Here is a 21,913-nt window from a genome sequence, read left to right as displayed (position 1 = left end):
AAAATAAAGACACAAAAACAAGACTGTGAGGTATGATGCCAAGTGGAATATGCCTTAATGGTTGGTGATGCAGACTAATCATCTACACATCTGATGAAAGTCCAGTTCAACTTGAATGCAAAATTTTAGACTTGCAAAAGTCACATTTTGAAGTGTAGGTGACACATAATGCCATGTTTTCATGAATATTTAAGACTAAAATTAAACAACAGTTTGAAATTTATCCTTTCCTGGTGCACAGTTCTTAAGAGAGAAAAAATCGGACTTTGAACTGCGTGCCACTAAAAACCAGGAAATTCTCGGCGTGCCGATATTGGACAAGAAGGAGGAAGTGGTGTCAGCTGCAGAACCATTATCTTAATTGCCCCATTAATTTATGGATTAATTTATGGATTTTTACAGGCTACTGACATCCCCGTGGTTTGGGTTGGAGCTGCACCGTTTTCGGTGAACGCTTATTCTCATCGGCAGAATCTTTTTCGATTGGCAGGTGGAAACACTTATACTGAGGAGCATGCATGCAGACTGTTGTGCAGATTCTCCACTCCACACAGAGGCAGAACTGGCTATTTTCACTTTATTTTATTTGATGTTATTGTTTTTGGATCATGGGAATTTCACTGCATGCAGACTGAAATGTTAGGAGCAAACAAGGAACTGTGAGTCTTTTAACTTGAAGCGCAAAGCAGCCTGCTGTGGAACAAGAGGATCCATTCGCAGGAAAGACTCGAATGATCAGACGCAAATGCAATGAACAGATTACACCTGCGGCAGCGACCACACCGGTCATGGATCAGTACAGCAGACTCGAAACATCATGGACTTTTCTTCTGTCAGGACAACGAATTAAAATATTTTCACACGTTTTCATTCAAAATTAAGATGATCTCACTGAAACGAACAGGTAAGACTATTATTTTCTCCTTGTGTGAATGGTTTTAATATTTAATGTGTTACGCTATTCAAGAAGGAAACAATATTTATTAAAAAAAAAAATAGCTGATATTTTCAGTCCCTTGTGACATTTTTCAGATTTCAATGTACCTTTTTCTCGGGGGGGGGATCATAATTAAAAAAAATCCACACCATCACCAAAACTTTTTTTTTTAATCATGAGTTGATTAGCTCAAAGAGCTGGCAAAAAAAGAATCACTGTCTAAATCTCCTCCCGAAATCGCCTGCATTATTTATTTATTCATTTATTTTATAATCACCATTCTGTCTTCTGAACTCTGTCAATATCATCACTGTTGTCAGACTGAAGGTTTTCCTCCAAGTTTGTTCTCCCTCATTGTGATCTAAATAAGTCTAAAACCCATAACGCTGTGTCCTCCACAGCTTATTTAGACACACGTTCAGACTGGACTTAAAAAAAAAAAAAAGCACCATACTAGGGAAAAAAAAAAACAAAAAAAAAAAAACGCCCAAAAACAGCTGGACCTCCGCTGTGTTTACAACTGATTTGGACTTGAATTAGCAGGTGCCGTTCCGGTGATGATGTAGCAACAATATGGCCGTGGCTGAGGGCTGAAATAGAGCGCAGGCTTCAGACAGCTGGAGTTTATCCTTCACCTTCACACTTATTGATTTTTATTGTTCAGGAACTTTTTAAATATCAACATTTCATCATTTTTAGGGATTATTTGTACACATCTGGTGTCACCTACACTTTAAAGCACAAAACCTTTCAGCTGAAACCAGGATTTTTTGACTCACACAACATTTTGACCAGGAAGCAAAAGTTATTGGTTTGAAGTGAAGTCAAAACTTTTTGATTTGCAAATGATTGTGATGCTTCTTATTCTTCTACATCTGACTTGAAAAAACTTTTTGACTCGCATAACTTCTTTTAAGCATGTCTTTTTGATTGTAGTAGGAAACTGGAGTGTCTGGAAGAAATCCAAACAGAAACAGGGAGAATAAGGAAATTCCACACAGAAAAACCCAGGCAGGAAACGATCCCAGAAACTTGTTGCTGGGTGGCAACAGTGCTAACCACTAATCCAGCGTGCCACCACAACTTGCATAACATTTTGACCAGGAACCAAAAGATTTTGATTTGGAATGAAGTCAAAACTTTTTGATTTACCAACAATTCTGATGCGCAAAACCTTCTGGCTTGAAAACATACTTTCTGACACATAAAACAATTTGACACACAAGCAAAAGTTTTTCTGATTTGGTAAATGGTAAATGGACTGCATTTATATAGCGCTTTTCCATCTGCATCAGACGCTCAAAGAGCTTTACAATAAACACCGGGAGCAACTGGGGAGTAAGGACCTTCTCCAAGGACCCTTAATGATTGAAATAATATTACAGTCAGACTGGGATTTGAACCAAGGATCCTCTGGTCTCAAGCCCAACACTTAACCACTAGACCATCCCCTCCCCTCCCTTCCCCATTCCATTTACCAGTTTTTTGATTTGAAGTGAAAGAGGGTCGATTCTTTTTTTCTTTGTTTTCTTTTACTTTAAAAAGTCTACCTTGATTTTTGTTCTCAAAAACTGCATTTTTTTTAAATGCTTACATTAAATAGACAAAATTCACTCCATTTTACCGGGCATTTTCACATCAATCTATGCAATAAAAAGTATATATAAAAATGAAGTAAAATTTAAAAGTGCAGGAAAGCGCTTGGTGATTCAATGGTACAGACTTCTCCATCTCAGTCATTTCAACTTTAATGTACGAGACGATTAATGAAACTTGACAAAGCACTAACCAGCTGCTGCCTTATGATTATTTATGCTCTGTAACAAACCTGCTGCACATCACTGTGAGACTGATGCCACCTGGTGGCCTACAGCATACAATATCTTCACTTCACAAAATTTTTTAATTGAAAACAATCAAAGGAGTGACGTCATTCCTGAAAGACAACCAGTCAGTTTCTAGGTATAATAAGTAAACATGAAATACAGTGTTTTCTTCTGGAAATATGATATCTGCCAAGACTTTGTTCTGAAAGAATTTCCTTACTCCTGTGGTTAAGAGGAAAAAACTCCCATGAGGCACAACCCATGAGAACAGAAAAATATAGTATACGCCATCTTGTGGCAGTACAGCAGTAAGACACAGACACTGATGAAGTGACAAATTTAAACATTTGTAATTTATGACATGGGATATGATAAGCAATAAAAAGTAAACGTGAATTGAAGCTACATTATAGTTCATGTTGATGTAAAAGAAACTAGAGCACCATGGTCTTAGCCCTATAACGCCAAACATATCATATGTGATACATAATCTTTTTAGCCCACCACGTGAGCAGTGGTACAATTTTTTCTCTGAAAAACCCAATGTATATAATGAGGTACATGCAGTGCACGGATAATTCAACAAGGGGCAGTAATTTGTTCACTGGAAGGTTTTCCAGTGATGCTAGAAGATTGCTATTAGCAAGGAACAGGACACAGGTGGTTTTTGACAAAGAACTTTGCCAATTTTGAAAAGGTTAAGAAAATAATTATCTTTTTTTTAATGAAACATCAATAGGAACAGTTACTGGGTTGATGTAATGTGAAATTACTTAATATTTCATGATTTGTGTTTTAGTAAAACCGTGTTGAAAATTACGTAGCAAATTTGATACAGCCGGTATATAAGGTCATGTAACTCTAAATCACTCGGTTGTCACTTTATTGTATTTCATGCATCGTACATTCCGTTTACTTACTGATTTTCACTAAAAACTGACCAATTCAAAGAAAAAATACACAATCTATTTTTGTGTTTTTAGATGGCAAAAAAAATAGTGTTGAAGATGTTCTGAAGATGATTATGGATGGGAATTCAAGTGACATGGAGCAGCTAGAAGAAGATGATGATGATGATGATGATGACGACGAGGAATGGACTCCTACTGCAAGGATTGGGGAAAACCCAGATAGCAATGATGAAGAGGAAGAGGAAAACCCAGATAATAGTGATGATGAAGAGGAAAAGCCAGATAATAGTAACGATGATGAAGGCTCAGAAGAGGACACAACACCAAAGCAGTCTGCAAGGGACAAAGTGAAAACGAAGTAGTATCTGTGGAAAAGAAAACAGTTTGAACCTCCATCTGTTGAGTTTGTGGAATGTGTTGAGGAAGACTCTGAAGAGAGGCTTGACTGGACACCATATAAGTATTTCAAAGACTTTGTGACTGAGGAAATGCTACAGGAAATTGCAGAAGAAACAAACTTGTACAGTGTGCAGAAAAATGGAAAATCTGTGAACACAAATGCCCAAGAAATTGAACAAATTCTGGGAATGTACATGCACACTGGGTTAGTGCAGATGCCCAATGTACGAGCTTACTGGGAAATGGAGACATGGTATCCCCCAGTTTGTGATGTGATGTCACGGGGTCAATTCCTGAATTTGCTGACGCCGATTCACTTTCAGGACAACCTCAATGTGTCTGAGGATGCAAAAAAAAAAAAAAAAAAAAAAAAAAGATAAATTGTGGAAAATCAGGCCATGGTTAGAGTACCTACGTCAACGCTTTCTTTGCATACCTCCTGAAGAATGTCACGCTGTTGACGAAATCATGGTGCCTTTCAAAGGAAAATCACATCTACGGTGCTACATGCCAGGAAAACCTCACAAGTGGGGGTTCAAGATGTGGGGACGTGCCAGGCAAAGTGGCTATCTATATGACTTTGACGTGTGTCAAGGGGGAGAAAATCGTGACAAAAAGAAGTCTGATGTTGGTGCTACAGGAGATGTTGTCCTGAAAATGACCTCAACCCTTCCATCCAGTAGGGGGAAAAAAAAAAAAAAAATAAATAAAAAAATCACAAAGTTTTTGCTGACAACTTCTTTACATCACTTCCATTGGTAGAGCGCTTGAAACAAAGAGGAATCTACTACATAGGCACTGTCCGAATGAACAGGGTGAAGAACTGCCACCTGATGGATGAGAAAGAACTGAAGACAAAGGGAAGAGGGTCTCTGGATTTCAGAGTAAACCAGGAAGACAACATCATTGTGAAATGGTATGACAACAAAGCTGTGAGCCTGCTCTCTTCTTTTGTTGGCACTGAACCACTGGGCAATGTGAAGCGTCGGGATAGGAAAACCAAAACCTACATAATGGTTCCCAGACCAGCCATTATTGACACATACAACAGGTTCATGGGAGGTGTTGACCTTCTTGATATGCTATCTGCACTGTATAAGTTCAACTTCAGATCCCGAAGATGGTACATCTACATTTGGTGGCACGCCGTTACAGTGGCAGTAATCAATGCATGGATCCGCTACAGAAGAGACCTGGAGAAACTGCAGCCCAGGCAGAAACCCATGCCCCTGCGAAGATTTCAGGCTTCTGTTGGCACTGCCCTCACAAGTGCAGGAAAGGTCAAAAAGTGTGGCAGACAACTGTCCACTCCAGAAAGAGTGCCAATCCCTCCCCGGAAGAGGAGAACAACTGAAGTGCCTCCTGATGTAAGAAAGGATGGCCTTAATCATTTCCCAACATGGGAAAACCGACAGAGATGCAAGCACTGTGTAGGCCACTTTGCCCATGTGTACTGTGAGAAATGCAGAGTGCATCTTTGTCTGAACAAGGACAGAAATTGTTTCCAATCCTACCACCATGCAAAATAAAACAATTGTGAACTGCAAAATGAGTAAAAATAACTCAAATGTTATGCCTTCCAAACTTCCACCCTGCCAGTTCCATTGGTAGATTTCTCATTTCTTTGGAATTCCCAGTTTGTTTGTTTTATTTATTTATTTATTTATTTTTTTGCTTATTCGAGAAGAAAGAATCTTTGAGCATTGTGACCGGGTGTATCAAATATGATACAAATTGAAACTCATATGGAAACTGATATTTGATTTTTTTTTTTTGTTGTTGTTGTTTGTGTGTTCAAAAGGGCCAATAAAGGCTCCAGTTTCAAAAGATTGGAATTTTCTGTCAGGTATTTAATGGTTTGGGCTTTACAGGGTTAGAGTGCAATCCTCTGCCAAAATTAGTTACCAATTCCACAAATTTTTACCTTGGAAAAAATTTTTCAAGATCAAAGTCCTGTTAGAAGTGGCTTTTCTTAAGAAAAAATATAACAAAATACAGATCAAAATTAAATATCCGCTAAATCTGCAATACGGATCAGATGCCGATCAAACTTAGTCTTTTCATTAAGAGTGCCAGTTTGCACCTCATTATCACAAATGAGAGTTATTGAAGCACTTCTGATTGAGATATAATGCAAAATTTACACCAAATAAGCTCAATATTAAATTCAAATGTCCAAAAAAAAAAAATCCACAATCCAGACCAGATCCTGATCAAACTTTGTCAGGCGATAGTGAGTGCCAGTCTGCACCACAGTTCCAAATAGAGTGAGTGATTGGGGCATGTTTGATTAAGATATAATGTCAAATATACATTAAATGGAGTTTTCAATGTTAGATTTAAATGGCCACAAAATCTGTAATCTGGATCAAATCCTGATCAAACTTTGTCAGTCGATAAAGAAAACCATCCTACATAACGCTCTCAAATATGAAAACTGAATCAGTTCTTGCCTATCAGGATATAAATCTTCAATAAAAATTTCTTAATATATTGTGGGTTCCAGGCTGTTCACAAACAAACAAACAGACGAGCGAAAACAGAACCTCCTCCAACTTTGTTGGTGGAGGTAATAACTGAAAGCATGTTGGATGTTGTCACTCTGTAATCATTTTATGCTTGTTAGATTAATTTAAATTCTAACAACCAATGTGTGGCTGCGAGTACACAGGAGAAGTGGTTTCAGAGGCAATGCTATTTCCTTTTTTTTGGGGGGGGGGGGGGTTTGATTAAATTAATTCATGCAATCAACATGCAATTTAAAAAACAAACAAAAAATTATTCAATCTTGTGAGCATAATCACTTGCAGCAGTAACATTTATTTGTTCAGCAAAGCCCATAAATTATAGAAATAGTAACACTACTGAAATATTACAAAAATACTCTCTGACAGGTAAAGGACACTTTTGGAAATATCTTCAGATAAGGAATTGTGTCAAGTCACTGCCTCAGTCTTCGAATGCCAATCCCATTTTGGACTATTTGAATCTCCCACCTCATCATCATCGAGCTTCAACATTCTACAGGAGAATCAACTCAGCACTCAGTGATGGCTGTAAAGCTTTGAAAGTTTTATGGGAGAAAGACATTGGAACTGTGTTAAAAGATGAAGAGTGGTTTAAAATTATATCTGAAAATGGAAAATTTTTAAGAGAATGTAGAGGTAAATTTACACAATATAAAATACTTCAGAGATACTACTGGACTCCAACAAAGCTGCATAGACTGGGCCTTGTGAATAATCCATTATGCTGGAAATGCTGTAATGAGGCTGGGACTCTTATGCACTGTCTGTGGGAGTGTACAGTTATAAAACCCTTCTGGTTAAAGGTCGTGCAAATTCTTAGTGATTGGCTGGGGAAGCCCTTACCTTCCTGTCCCAGATTATGTTTATTGGGGGACAGAGCACAGATACCTAACATCTCTGCTGGGAAATTCTCAGTCATCATGATAGGGGTCTCAGTAGCTGCTAGAGTTATTCTAACCCACTGGAAAATACAGACCGCTCCAGAAGTTAAAGAATGGGCCAATAAGATGACAAAATGGCTTCTCATGAGTGCATGCTTAACAAGCTTAAAAATAAGGACAAAACTATAGTATCAGTATGGGATCATTTTTGGTCATACATCACGACAAATAATTCTTAGATAGGAATAGGTTAAACATGCTTTAATGTGTTGGTTACTGATGCCTGAGAGGTTTATATAATGATATACTTCTTTGTGCTTACCTGCACTGTTTTTGAGTTACAACCCCAGTTCCAACTGACTCTTGGTTTTTTGTTTTTCTTGTGTGTATTTCTCATGTAAACATGAGGTCTGTAATATTGGATTTGCCATGTACCAACTGAAACACTAATAAATACTTGAATTATAAAAAAAAAGAAAAAAAGAAAGAAATAGTAACACTACAACATCATTGTTATTCATTAGCCTGTTGAAAACCACAACTAATAAATAAATCAAAGGCCAACATGTCCAGAATTGATCATGTTCCCCTCCAAGCACTAATTTAGGCTGATCCCTTCTGACATCAAATGCTTTTTTTTGTTTGTTTGTTTCTTCACACTTGATCTTGGATTTTTCTGTTTTCTTCAAGAGCTTCCAATGTTTTTCAATTGCCACTGTTCTTGTTTGTAAGCTTTTGCTCCTGCGAAAGATCGTTCCCATGCTGTTATGGTAAGCAGGCATACTAAAATGTGTGACAGAACCAAATATAGAACATAACCAAAACAGTCAGTGAAGTAAGTAAATAACAGATTCTAAGCCTGTAAGTCGCAGTGGTTTCACTTTCAAACTTTTGTATTTAAACCAAAATTAACTGATAGTGAGAGAAAATAGAGTAGCAAGTGACTGAGTGCCTTTAACGTGTTGATATAAAACATCAAAAACAAAGACAGGTTATAAACATTTGGGGAACACTAGTGGAACCTTTTTAATCACTTGCTGCTACACACTGTGAAAGAGTTACAGGACGAAAAAGTCACCATACCTGTGGCACCCAGAGGATGGCCTTTAGAGATGAGACCGCCACTGGGGTTGACTACAAACTTTCCACCATAAGTGTTGTCTCCTCTGTCAATCAGCTCACCTGCTTTACCTGGAGGCATTGTGAAACATGTAAAATTATTAGGCATAACATCAAAGCATACAAGTTAGACAAGTCTGAAATAAATGAGGCCAATATTTGTGTAACACCTTTCGCGCAAACAGTTGCTAATACATAAAAACAGTCAAGGACAAAATAAAGGGAAGGCGGGAGGTGAAAATAAATGAGAAAAAAAAGGGAACAGGAAAAAATGTGCATTCAACACAGACTTTAACTCATCTTGCTGACAGTCATCAGTGGGTTACTTGTTTTCACTTGAGTGTGTCAGTGTCCATGAACAAAATATCTGTAAAACTATTTAGGAGTGTTAATCACATTTTCTACAACCCCAATTCCAATGAAGTTGGGACACTGTGTGGAATGTAAATAAAAACAGAATACGATTTGCAAATCCTCTTCAACCTATATTCAATTGAATACACCACAAAGACAAGATATGGGTTGTGCAGCCAGTACATTCCGAGTGCCGGTCCCAAGCCCGGATAAATGAGGAGGGTTGTGTTAGGAAGGGCATCCGGTGTAAAACAAGCCAACCCAACTATGCAGACTAAGAATCGAATTTCCATACCGGAACGGTCGCGGCCCAGGTTAACAACGTCCGCCACCCGTGCTGTTGCCCAACAGGGTGCCAGTGGAAATTGGGCTACTGCTGGGCGAAGACGACGAAGAAGAGGAGGAGAACGTTTCCATAAACAGCGGGAGAAGAAGAAAACTAGAAGGGTGGAAGTGGGGACTTTGAATGTTGGTAGTATGACTGGTAAAGGGAGAGAGCTGGCTGATATGATGGAGAGGTGAAAGGTAGACATATTGTGTGTGCAAGAGACCAAGTGGAAGGGAAGTAAGAGCAGGAGCATCGGCGGTGGGTACAAGTTGTTGTACCATGGTGAGGACAGGAAGAGAAATGGTGTTGGGGTCATTTTAAAGGAAGAGTATGTTAAAAGTGTGTTGGAGGTTAAGCGAGTGTCTGACAGGGTGATGAGTGTGAAGTTGGAATTGAAGGGGTGATGATGAATATCAGTGAATATGCCCCACAGGTAGGTTGTGAGATGGAGAAAGAAGATTTCTGGAGTGAGTTAGATGAGGTGGTGGAGAGTGTGCCCAAGCATGAAAGAGTGGTGATAGGAGCTGACTTCAATGGGCATGTTGGTGAAGGGAACAGAGGTGATGAGGTGAAGTAATGGGTAGATATGGTATCAAGGATAGGAATGGGGAAGGACAGATGGTAGTTGATTTTGCAAAAAGGATGGAAATGGCTGTAGTGAATACCTACTTTAAGAAAAGGGAAGCGCCACAGGGTAACATAAGAGTGGAGGAAGGTGCACACAGGTGGACTACATTCTTTATAGGAGATGCAAGCTAAAAGAAATCAGAGACTGTAAGGTGGTGGCAGGAGAGAGTGTCGTTAGACAGCATAGGATGGTTGTTTGTAGGATGACTTTAGAGGTAAAGAAAAGAAGAGAGTGAGAGCTCAACAAAGGATCAGATGGTGGAAGCTGAAGGAGGTAGACTGTTGTGTGAAATTTAGCGAGCAGGTGAGAGAAGCACTGGTTGGAGGGGAAGCAATTTTGGACAACTGGAAAAGTACTGCAGATGTGGTGAGGGAGACAGCTAGGACAGTACTGGGTATGACATCTGGACAGTAGAAGGAAAACAAGGGGACTTGGTGGTGGAATGAAGAGATCCAGGAAAGCATAAGGAGACAGAGGCTGGCGAAAAAGTTTTGGGATAGTCGGAGAGATGAAGAAAGTACACAGGAGTACAAGGAGATGCAGTGTAAGGCGAAAAGAGAAGTGGCAAAAGCAAAGGAAAAGGCATATTGCAAGCTGTACAAGAAGTTGAATAGTAAGGAAGGAGAAAAGGACTTGTACCGGTTGGCCAGACAAAGGGACAGAGCTGGAAAGGATGTGCAGCAGGTTAGAATGGTAAAAGATGCACATGGTAATGTGCTGACAAGTGAGGAGTGTGTGCTGAGAAGGTGGAGGGAATATTTTGAAGAGCTGTTGAATAAAGAAAATGAGTGAGAGAAAAGGCTGGATGATGTGGTGAGAGTAAATCAGGAAGTACAAGAGATTAGTAAGGAAGAAGTGAGGGCTACTATGAAGAGGATGAAGAGTGGAAAGGCAGTTGGTCCAGATGACATTCCAGGAGTGAGGAGTGGAGACGAAGTGTGCTGGTTCCTATTTTCAAGAACAAGGTTGATGTGCAGCGCTGCAGTAACTACAGAGGCATAAAGTTGATCAGCCACAGCATGAAGTTATGAGAAAGAGTAGTAGAAGCTAGGCTTAGAAAACAGGTGAAGATCTGTGAGCAGCAATATGGTTTCATGCTGAGAAAGAGCACTACAGATGCAATGTTTGCTCTGAGAATACTGCTGGAGAAGTACAGAGAGGGCCAGAAAGAGTTGCATTGTGTGTTTGTGGACTTAGAAAAAGATTATGATAGGGTGCCAAGAGAAGATTAGAGTAAAAGAAGGAACAAACGGTATACAAATCAAAAACATGGAGGACCTCACAAAATACAGACCTGAATAGACAATCAAATATGACGTCTATTGGTAATTGGACCAACAAAAAAGCAGATCAAACATGGAAACAGATGATAAAATATATGACATAGACACTAATATTGATGAAAGTATATTTGACTTAAAAACGATTGGTTGTGAGTATTATATGGTGGAACAGCTGAATAGTGGAAAAAAATTGCAGAAGATACCCTGTCACTCATACATATAAACAGCCGAAGCTTGTATTGTAAAATGTCACAAAAAAAAGATTATTTAAATCAGTTTAAAAATAGATTTAGTATTGTTGCAATCACTGAATCTTGGCTTAAAGATGATCTCATGGATGAAGTTCAAATGGAGGGATATGAGCTGTATTTTGTAAACAGAAGATATAAAAAAGGCGGTGGTATTGCTCTGTATACAAAAACAGATCTGATGGGTACAACTGTTGAAGAAATGACAATTATGAATGATGTCATAGAAATTGTAACAGTGGAACTTGTACATGAAACATCTAAGAAAATTCTAATCAGTTGTGTATACAGAGCACCAGATTCTTGTGTTGTGAAATTTACAGATAAAATAGTAGAATTATTCCATCAAATTAAAAACAAAACACTTTTTATGTGTGGGGACTTTAACATTAACATAGAAAGCTCCAGTTGCCAAAGATTAAGTGATTTTGTGAACTCAATGTATAGTTTGGGGTTATTCCCCTAGATAACAAAACCAACCAGAATTACATCGCAAAGTGCAACGGTAATCGACAATATATTTACAAACAGAACAGATGAAATTATCAAGAATGGGATCTTCATGACAGATATTAGCGATCATTTACCAATTTTTTCAATATTTAAATATAAAAATAGGTACAACAAAAAAACTGTTATAAACTTTAAAAGAGATTAAGTCAGTAAAAGCCTTAGAGGCATTAAATTATGACCTTAAAAATCAAAATTAGGAAGAAGTTTATGTCAGTGATGTCAATGTAGCATATAATTCATTTATGAAAATATTGATGAAATCATATAATAAAAATTGTAAATTAAATGAAAGTCAGTAGAAACAAGACTGAGTACATGTGTGTGTGAATGGGAGGGAGCCCAGTGGAATAGTGCAGTTACAAGGAGTAGAAGAGGTGAAAGTAGATGAGTTTAAATATTTGGGGTCAACTTTTCAAAGTAATAGAGAGTGTGGTAAAGAGGTGAAGAAGAGAGTGCAGGCAGGGTGGAGTGGGTGGAGAAAGGTGGCAGGAGTGATTTGTGACTGAAGAATATCAGCAAGAGTGAAGGGGAAAGCCTACAAGACAGTAGTGAGACCAGCTATGTTGTACGGTTTAGAGACGGTGGCACTAACAAAAAGAGGAGGCAGAGCTGGAGGTGGCAGAGCTGAAGATGGTGAGATTCTCTTTGGGAGTGACAACAATGGACAAGATTAGGAATGAACATATCAGAGGGACAGCTCAGGTGGGACGGTTTGGAGACAAAGTCAGAGAGGCAAGATTGAGATGGTTTGGGCATGTGCAGAGGAGGGACCCAGGGTATATAGGGAGAAGGATGCTGAAGATGGAACCACCAGGCAGGAGGAGAAGAGGGAGGCCAAAGAGGAGGTTTATGAATGTGCTGAGGGAGGACATGTAGGTGATTGGTGTGACGGAGGAAAATACAGAGGACAGGGTGAGATGGAAATGATTGATCTGCTGTGGCGACCCCTAACGGGAACAGCCGAAAGACAAAGAAGGAGAAGACTTTAGTGTTTTTGTGCAAATATGTGCTCATTTTGAAATGGATGCCTGCAACACGTTTCAAAAAAGCTGGTAAAGGAGCAGCAAAAGACTGGGAAAGTTGATAAATGCTCAATGAACACCTGTTTGGAACATTCCACAGGTGAACAAATCAATTGGAAAGAGATGAGTGTCATGATTGGGTAAAAAAGGAGCATCCCCAAAAGGCTCAGCCATTCACAAGCAAAGATGGGGCGAGGATCACCACTTTGTGAACAACTGTGTGAAAAAAAGAGTCCAACAGTTTAAGAACAATGTTTCTCAATGTTCAATTGGAAGGAATTTAGGGCTTCCATCATCTACAGTCCAAAATATAATCAGAAGATTCAGAGAATCTGGAGAACTTGCTACACGTAAGCGGCAAAGCCGAAAACCAACATTGAATGCCCATGACCTTCGATCCCTCAGGCGGCACTGGATTAAAAACCAACATCATTGTGTAAAGGATCTTACCATGTGGGCTCAAGAACACTTCAAAAAACCATTGTCAGTTAACACAGTTCGTCGCTACATCTACAAATGCAAGTAAAAACTCATGCAAAGCAAAAGCCATACATCAACAACGTCCAGAAACACCACCACCTTCTCTGGGCCCGAGCTCATTTGAAATGGACAGATGCAAAGTGGAAAAGTGTGCTGTGGTCTGATGAGTCCACATTTCAAATTGTTTTTGGAAATCATGGACGTCGTGTCCTCCGGACAAAAGAGGAAAAAGTCCATCCAGATTGTTACGAGCACAAAGTTCAAAAGCCAGCATCTGTGATGGTATGGGGATGTGTTAGTGCCCATGGCATGGGCAACTTACACATCTGTGATGGCACCATCAATGCTGAAAGGTACATCCAGGTTTTGGAGCAACACATGCTGCCATCCAAGCAACGTCTTTTTCAGGGATGTCCCTGCTTATTTCAGCAAGACAATGCCAAGCCACATTCTGCACGTGTTACAACAGCGTGGCTTCGTAGTAAAAGAGTGCGGGTAATAGACAGGCCCGCCTGCAGTCCAGACCCGTCACCCATTGAAAATCTGTGGTGCATTATGAAGCGCAAAATACGACAACGGAGACCCCGGACTGTTGAACAACTGAAGTCGCACATGAAGCAAGAATGGGAAAGAATTCCACCTACAAAGCTTCAACAATTAGTGTCCTCAGTTCCCAAATGCTTATTGATTGTTGTTAGAAGGAAAGATGATGTAACACAGTGGTAAACATACCACTGTCCCAGCTTTTTTGAAACGTGTTGCGGGCATCCATTTCAAAATGAATAAATAACGTTTATCAGTTTGAACATTAAATATCTTGTTTTTGTGGTGTATTCAATTGAATATACTGTAGGCTGAAGAGCATTTGCAAATCATTGTATTCTGTTTTTATTTACATTTTACACAATGTCCCAACTTCATTGGAATTGGGGTTGTACATTAAGTACCACCCAAGGAAGAACCCATTAATTTTCCAGGTTCAGGGATCAAAGGCCAAGGTCTCAGCACAAGGTCATATTTTTTTCTCCAATGAAAATAGATAGGAGGAAATTTTTCGAAGCCTTGTGACTCATGAATCAGAAGCAACAGACCCATGGGTACAATAAAACCTGTACGAAGTCATATGTGGCCTTTCACATTTCACAATCAAGTTCACTCAAGACTTGATTGTTCGTAGTTTCTAAATGGTGCCACAAGGTTACTAGATGGCATGAATAAAAAAATCATATGTGGGGTTATAATATGCAACTTTTAATTTGACCTTTGAACATGCTGAAGATCAAACCCAGATTGCTCCAATGAAGCAGAACTTTCCCCATGTGTACCGTATCGCTATGGCAGCAGGCTTTGTACTCACTAGCATCCCTATCCAGTTGCATGTTACTTTACATGTTGGAAGTTATTTGTCCTAACTAAAAGAAAAAAAGGTTCTGTGTAGTGTAGTGGTGTAACAGGCCATAGTTGATCTGTGATCTGTATGGACCACCCCCATGGTTCTGGATGTATAGGAATCACAAATTAATTGCAAAGTTTACATAACTGTGTGAAATACGGACTTTTTGTCACTGTAAATTGTTTTTAAAGCTATAAGTGCAAAGCAGAGTTCCAGTGGAAACCAGAATATGAGTGAGGAAAAAACCAAAAAGCCCCTGGACATAAACGCTGTCGGCTTGTGCTCCGCTCAAGGCGGTCTGGGGCTCCATGTGCTTCAAGGCCCAAATTTTAAAATACCATAAACTGGTGACAGAATGTGTGTGGCGTTTCCCTTTTTTTCCTTGCTGTTCTGAGCTTCACCAATTCAGGTATTGATGGCGCTCTGAAAAGGATTTTTGCTGAGTGGTATGCCAACTCAGGAGGACCAGAAAGTGCTACATAAATTTAGCTATTATTATTACTACTGTAACAGTACATGTAGTTGTACAGAAAGATTTTGGTACAAGCCTTTCAATTTGGTATACATGTGTACCAAGCAAATACAGTGAATGCACATGCGTAACTTTCTTAACTTTCTTCTATGTACATGGAAAACACTTTGTAAGCCCGTATTTCATTTAATTATAATGATGAACAAAGACGTGCATATGACAACAGTTATATGCTTGCATTGTTCATCTGCTGTTGGATTTGGAGTTGGCTGTATGTTGAATATCTCCCTAACTAAATGTAAGCAGGGAAAAATAAAAGTGAGTGACTGCAGTGCAAACAGCCCCCACAGTACGAGTATTTTAGCCTCTTGCTAGCAGTTAAGACTGGACCAAAGCAATAACAATAGCAATCGTGTTTTTATAGGTGCGAACATGAGACTATACTCTGTTGTTGAGAACACGTTTCAAACGTATTATAAATGTAAATGAGCCTTGGTATGAAGTTTCCCCTCTCTCAATTAATTAAGAACACACACACACACTTTAATATTATGATTCATGTTTCCACTGTGGCCAAAACGTACCAACCCATTAACTCAAACCCATGGTACGAACCGAGCTGCGATTTTTCTTTAAGGTGCGTTTACACATAACCAAGATGCGTTACGAATGTCATTTTTCTGTCATTCGTGACACATTCCTGACATTCTTAATGTGACTTAACGCATCTGAATAGGTTTCTTAATAGTGCGTGTTGGTGCGTGATATTCTTGATATTTGTGGAGCAAGTTTTTGCCTGTCAAAAAATCTTCCACGAATGTCACACACCACCCTCATTTCATCTCACGTCGTGGAGGTCGCAACTGAGCATGTTGATCCGTCTTGATGCGTATTGATCCTTAACAGAACGTGACAACGTTCACAGTGGTTCCTGTGATGGTTCTTGGAGACCAAATTGTCACGCGTTATTACGATGTGACACGGAAACTGTCAAGTTTTGACACGACTTGTAACGCGGCGTCACATTTCACTGCGCGCCACGACAAATCAGTTTTATATCACGTGCACACAATTAAACTCGGCTCCAAATGTCGTTCCACAGTTCCTGCTGAAGCTCCTCAGGACGCTCCTGCAGGTGTTCCACCTGCTGTTGTAACTGATGAGCGGGAGAACGAGTCTGAGCAACCAGAGGAGCGAGAGGAGACTCACGTGCAGCCAGACATCTCTGCACCTCCTCCAGTCCGGCGGAGGAAGAAGCGTGCGCACAATTAAACCCTGCTGCATCGCAGTCAGTTTGACTGCTGACACCAAGTCAGCTAAAAGTCTAATTTCAGTGCTCTTCAGCACGCTCCTGCAGGTGTTCCACCTGCTGCATGTGCCTGATGTTTGGGAAAATGGGCGAGACAAGAGCCGCATGAAGCCACACATCTGGCTCTGTCCGTCTCCTCCTCCTCCTCTCTGCGCCACTCCATGGCACAGAGCTCAACTATGCATGCAGTCACAAAGTTCTTCTGAAAAACTGGAGTGATCTGAATTCGGTTGGATGAATATGGATGTGTGTGTGGAGACAATTCACCTCATTCACAATGCGCTGTTACGCGCAATAGCGAGCAACAACGTGGAACACTATTCTTGACCGTGCGTAATGGTTCCTGATAATTCTCCAGCAACACGTGCCATTAATCGTAATGCATGGTAACAGGTTGCAGCAGTTCCTGAGGACACCTGACGCCTCTGCCCCGAATCATCACATTTGTGATCAGCGGCCAAGAATGTGTACTTCGTGGCATTCGTGACTTGTCGTCATTATGTGTAAACGCAGCATTACAGTTATATCTGTAACTATTACCTTCAATGTGGACATCATAATGTTTTAGAAAAAAAATCTGAAGTTAGAAATTCAGGCCTGATGGAATGTAGCAAGAATTATATCAAGATTAAATTTATTTGGAATAAGAAATGTCCTAGAGTCTGTCTGTCTTTGCTTTATCTTCCTTTTGATATTAGGGGTTGAACTGATCAAACTGCTACTGGTATTATCTGGCAGTTCAGCTGAGAACTGACATGATATGAGCCTCAAAAGCTCAAACACTAAATAGTAGAAACACTGCGGAGAGGGCACAACTGTCATACTGCAAAGCTCATCTCACAACATACATTGAGATGACTTCAAACAAAATACACACTGAAATTTATGTAGGCAAGTAAATGAGAGACTAACAACCCAATTAAAAATTTTCAGGATAATATAGATTTCTTCCAGGATATGTAGTAATTATAAACAATTTCCAGGTTGTTTCAATGACTATAAAACTACTCAAAATTTCCAGGATACATGGGAACCTTGATTTCTAAACATATTGTCATTGTAAAGTTAAAGTTTAAAAGTTAAAGTGTAACTTTTTTTTAAAGAACTCTCACCCTCTGCACACAACCCCAGGGCCTCATATGTAATCAGCTCATTGGCTGAAAAGCAGTCATGCAGCTCAATCACGTCGACATCACTGGGCTTCAGACCTGCAGCTTCATAACACTTTTTAGCAGCCAACCGAGACATATCATATCCCACCTGGAAGGGGAGAACAGAATGGGTCAGAGCATGTTTAGAACCTTTATTTAAGGGAAATAATTACCGTTATGTCAATAGTTAACTCACATCACCTTACAATATCATCACAGTATTATCAAAGTACCAGTATAAGATGTTCAGTAAGTGTACCAGTAATGTGATCCCGGTATTTTCCAATATATCAGCACTGGATGTTGCAAGCAGTTAGTCCTCCATTTCTGCAGCAGCTCATAGTCAAAACAACAGTGTCTCACAGTGTGGTGACGACACAGTGAGAAAGAGCAGCACATCTGCAGCGAGCTTTAAAAACATATTTACACTTTGCTTTTCTTTCTAAGTCAGTGTGCGTCCTCTGGCTGTGTTAGCGCAGCTAAAGCAAGAGTCTGGAAGGATGCTGTTGTTATCCCGCTCCCAAAAATCAGTTCTACCAAAACCCTCAATGATTTCAAACCAATCGCACTAACATCGATTGTAATGAAATCTTTTGAGAATTTTGTAAGATTTGAAATTCTGAAGACAACTGAGCTTGACCTTGATCCCATGTAATTCACTTATAGGCCCAACAGAGGGGCAGAAGATGCTACAGTCACTTAAATTTGCCTTTTAAACATCTAGAGGGGAAAGGAACACATGCAAGACTTTAATTTATAGATTTTTCATCCGCTTTTAACACAATACAACACCATGTGTTAGCCTCAAAGCTTTTAGAACATTTTAAATTTATTTTAAGCTAGAATCTTGTGGGCTGGATTTTGAACTTTTTAACTGACAGGACACAGAAAGTGAGAGTGAATGAAACAGTTTCGGATCAGGTTACATCACCCACTGGTTCCCCACAAGGATTTGTGCTCTCACCTCTCTTGTTCAACCTCTATACAAATGTGCCATAGTAGCAGAGAGGATAGAACCATTTTAAAACATGCAGACGATAAAGTAAATGTCAGCCTACTGAAAAACAATGATAGGAGCCACAGCCCAGCTGTTACTGATTTTTTTTGATGAGTGCAGTAAGTCTTTTCTTGAGATGAACATTTCTAAAACAAAAGACATTATCCTTGACTTCCACAAAAACAGTGCTCCCAATCAAGAGGTAATAATTTTAAAAGGTCATACAGTGGAGTGTGTCAGCACATAGAAATATCTTTGAACTGTCATAGATAACAAACCGGACGCAAGAGCCTGTTGTGTCTGAGAAAACTGTTCACTTTTAACATTGACAGGACCATGCTGACCTTGTTTTTTCATGCATTTAGAGAATCAGTTTTATCCTTTTGTGTTGTTTCATGGTTTGGAAATGTGTCTCTCAAAAACAAAAATTGTTTAAATTAAATTGTGAAGTGGTCGAGCAAGCTGATTGGAGAATCTCAGCTTCATCCAGCATCCCTGTATGCTAAACAGGTACAGAGGATAGCCAGCTTGATTGTAAGAGATGACGCCCACCCTCTTAACGGTGAGTTTCAGGTTGCTTGTAAAACCAAACGCTACAAAAACAGCTTTGTACCAGCAGCCGTCAGTGCTGTTAACAAGTGAGAGAACCTGCAATGTAACTTATATATTTATTTCTTGTATTGTTTCTTTCATGTTTTTATGAACAGCACATTTTTATTCTATGGCTTGGTGTGACATATTTTTAGGCTTCTCATCTGTTGATGTTTTAACTTATCTTGCTTTTTATCTTGGGGCCTTCCTTTGTTGTTCTTTTAACCTTAGCACCATCGTCACTTTGTCTTGTCCTGTGTTGCTTTGTGTGTTTACAAAAGGAGATGACTCACTTGCTGTAAACCAAAATTATTCAAGGGTACAATAAAAATCTGAATCTGAAAGCATGTGAAAAACAGAGAAGCACATCCGCAAATTAGTTAAAGAAATTAACAATTGGCTTTTTTCCTGACCAAATACACCTAAAGTCTCTGAGGACGGCACGACATAAAAACATTGACAAAACCTTCTCTTGTCAAACAGATCATGCTTTTTACATAAATACAAAAGATCTCATTCTTCCTGCTCACAGCCTTTGCAAAGCAGGGGCTTATCCAGAGAGAAAGAAGACACAATCCCCCCCCCCCCCCACCACACACACACACACACACACACACACACACACACACACCCTTACATCAAAGGTCCACTTTTGAAGGCATTTTTTTCATATTAATAATACTACTAATAATAATAATAATATTCTAACAACTATAATGTTGAATCAATATTATTCTGTGCTTAAATCTTACTAGAGTTCTGCACTGTGTAACTGATGAGCCACTTAAAAATATATTTACTTAACTTTTCTGCCTAAAGTGCGATATGAAGCAATATCTTTTTTGAAAGCGATGTCTAAGCGCAGACATAACTGGGTCTGTTTGGGGTTCCAGCTTTAAAATCAGGTCAGTTCGGGTCAGGGAAGCCAGAAATATTTTAAAAATTATTAAGGCTCCTGGTGTATGTAATCGTATCAAACAAACATGTAGGTTGTGATGTCAATTTTGGACACGGTAAAGGCAAAGAAAAGGTGAAAATGTGCAAAAGAAAATAATAATAATACAACACACATTACAGCTAAATTATTAAAAAGCTACACTATACACTGTAAATCATGGATGCATTTAAATACAATTTATATAAGTAGTATTAAGCACATAAATGTATCAATATGATAGATATCAAGGATCTGATGTCCAATGTATCACATCAAGTTTTGAGAAATAATATACAGCCCTAATAGTTTACACTGGTGAAGAAACCTGATAACGACATGCTATACAACACACCGCAACACAATTACAAGAAAGCAGACCCACGACACACCCAGACACATTTGTCTCATAATTGGGTTGCAGTGTATAAGAAGTTAAAACAAGAGTGCTCTGAGAGCACAATATCCCCGCTGGCAATTGTTGCTTTTATACAAGTGATTGCTACATTCTGATAACATTTCAAGGTATTTGGTAGTTGATTTCAGAACGCAGACAACAAGTCATGAAACTGGCCGTGTCTACATTTGCTAATCAAAGGCCATAACTCAAGGGCCAACGTGTTGTACAATATTACATTGTGTGTATTACCAACCTATAACAAGGACTTGTACCACTTTTCTCAAAATTCCTACTAAAAATGTAAGAGGAGTTGATTTCAGAATGCAGGCACCCACTCGTGAAACTGATGGAGTCTAGATTTGTTAATGAAGGGCCATAACTCTGGAAAAATGGCCAAATTTGAACGATCTGATAATATGCGTATTACCAACCTATAACAAGGACTTATACTATGTTTCATAAAGTTCCTCCTAAAAGTATGAGAGGAGTTGATTTTACGTTTATACCCTTTAGGGATGGACAGAGAGAAATTGCCATGACATAATAAGCACACAATGAACACAAAACAATTTTGCAGAGTCACAACAAAGAGCACTGTGATGTCCAAAAGATTTTTAATCCAATCTGGAGCTGGAAGTTGTTGCATTCGTAGCTGCATACTATTATTGTGGGGTGGCTGGGGAAAAGGCTCAACAGATGAAGGAGTGAACACAGCAAAGAAGAAGGCAACTGCTGGGTGAGAGAAAGGAAGAAAGACTGAAGTGGCAATAGGTCAGTTGGGAGAGCGAGGGCTCCGTCTTATGACCGAAGGGTCGGCAGTTCGAATCCGGCTCCCAACCAGTCTTTGGGCAAGACACTTAACCCACGTGGTCAGAGGGGCCGTAGGTGCAATATGGCAGCCACGCTCCTGTCAGTTTGCCCCAGGGCAGCTGTGGCTACACTAGTAGCTTACCACCACCCACGTGTGTGATTGTGCAAGTGAATGAATAATGCAACTTGTAAAGCGCTTTGGGTGTTTTTAAAAGCGCTCTATAAATCCAAGTCATTATTATTATTGTCACAATCCACATTCTACAACATAAACAATCTCCAGCCTGTGAGTATGTTGATGTGATGAGCACCGCAATCAAAACAAAACTACATTGTACCACCACAAATCAAAGAAATATTATAAGGAATAGGTAGCAATTATGAAAAAGCAGTGTATGT

At 39.4% G+C, this 21,913-nt stretch overlaps 1 protein-coding gene and 1 long non-coding RNA gene across 2 annotated transcripts in view; one reads left to right on the top strand and one right to left on the bottom strand.

Annotated features, from left to right (window-relative positions):
• Window positions 1-21,913, bottom strand: part of scp2a (sterol carrier protein 2a) — a 95,165-nt gene that overhangs the window by 19,652 nt on the left and 53,600 nt on the right. Inside the window, exons 10-11 of the mRNA XM_034182391.1 lie at window positions 17,744-17,891; window positions 8,566-8,673 (exon numbers count right to left, since the gene is read on the bottom strand). Of these exons, the coding sequence (XP_034038282.1) occupies window positions 8,566-8,673; window positions 17,744-17,891 (256 nt within the window). The remainder of the gene's footprint in view (window positions 1-8,565; window positions 8,674-17,743; window positions 17,892-21,913) is intronic.
• LOC117521079 lies at window positions 20-20,913 on the top strand. The gene is made up of 3 exons (XR_004563879.1): window positions 20-30; window positions 12,796-12,800; window positions 20,841-20,913. It is a non-coding gene; the product is annotated as an uncharacterized LOC117521079 (long non-coding RNA).

Source organism: Thalassophryne amazonica, chromosome 12, assembly GCF_902500255.1.
Source record: "Thalassophryne amazonica chromosome 12, fThaAma1.1, whole genome shotgun sequence".
NCBI classification, from domain to species: domain Eukaryota; kingdom Metazoa; phylum Chordata; class Actinopteri; order Batrachoidiformes; family Batrachoididae; genus Thalassophryne; species Thalassophryne amazonica.
Note: the sequence above shows the minus strand (reverse complement) of the source record. Positions and strands in the feature narration are given on the sequence as shown.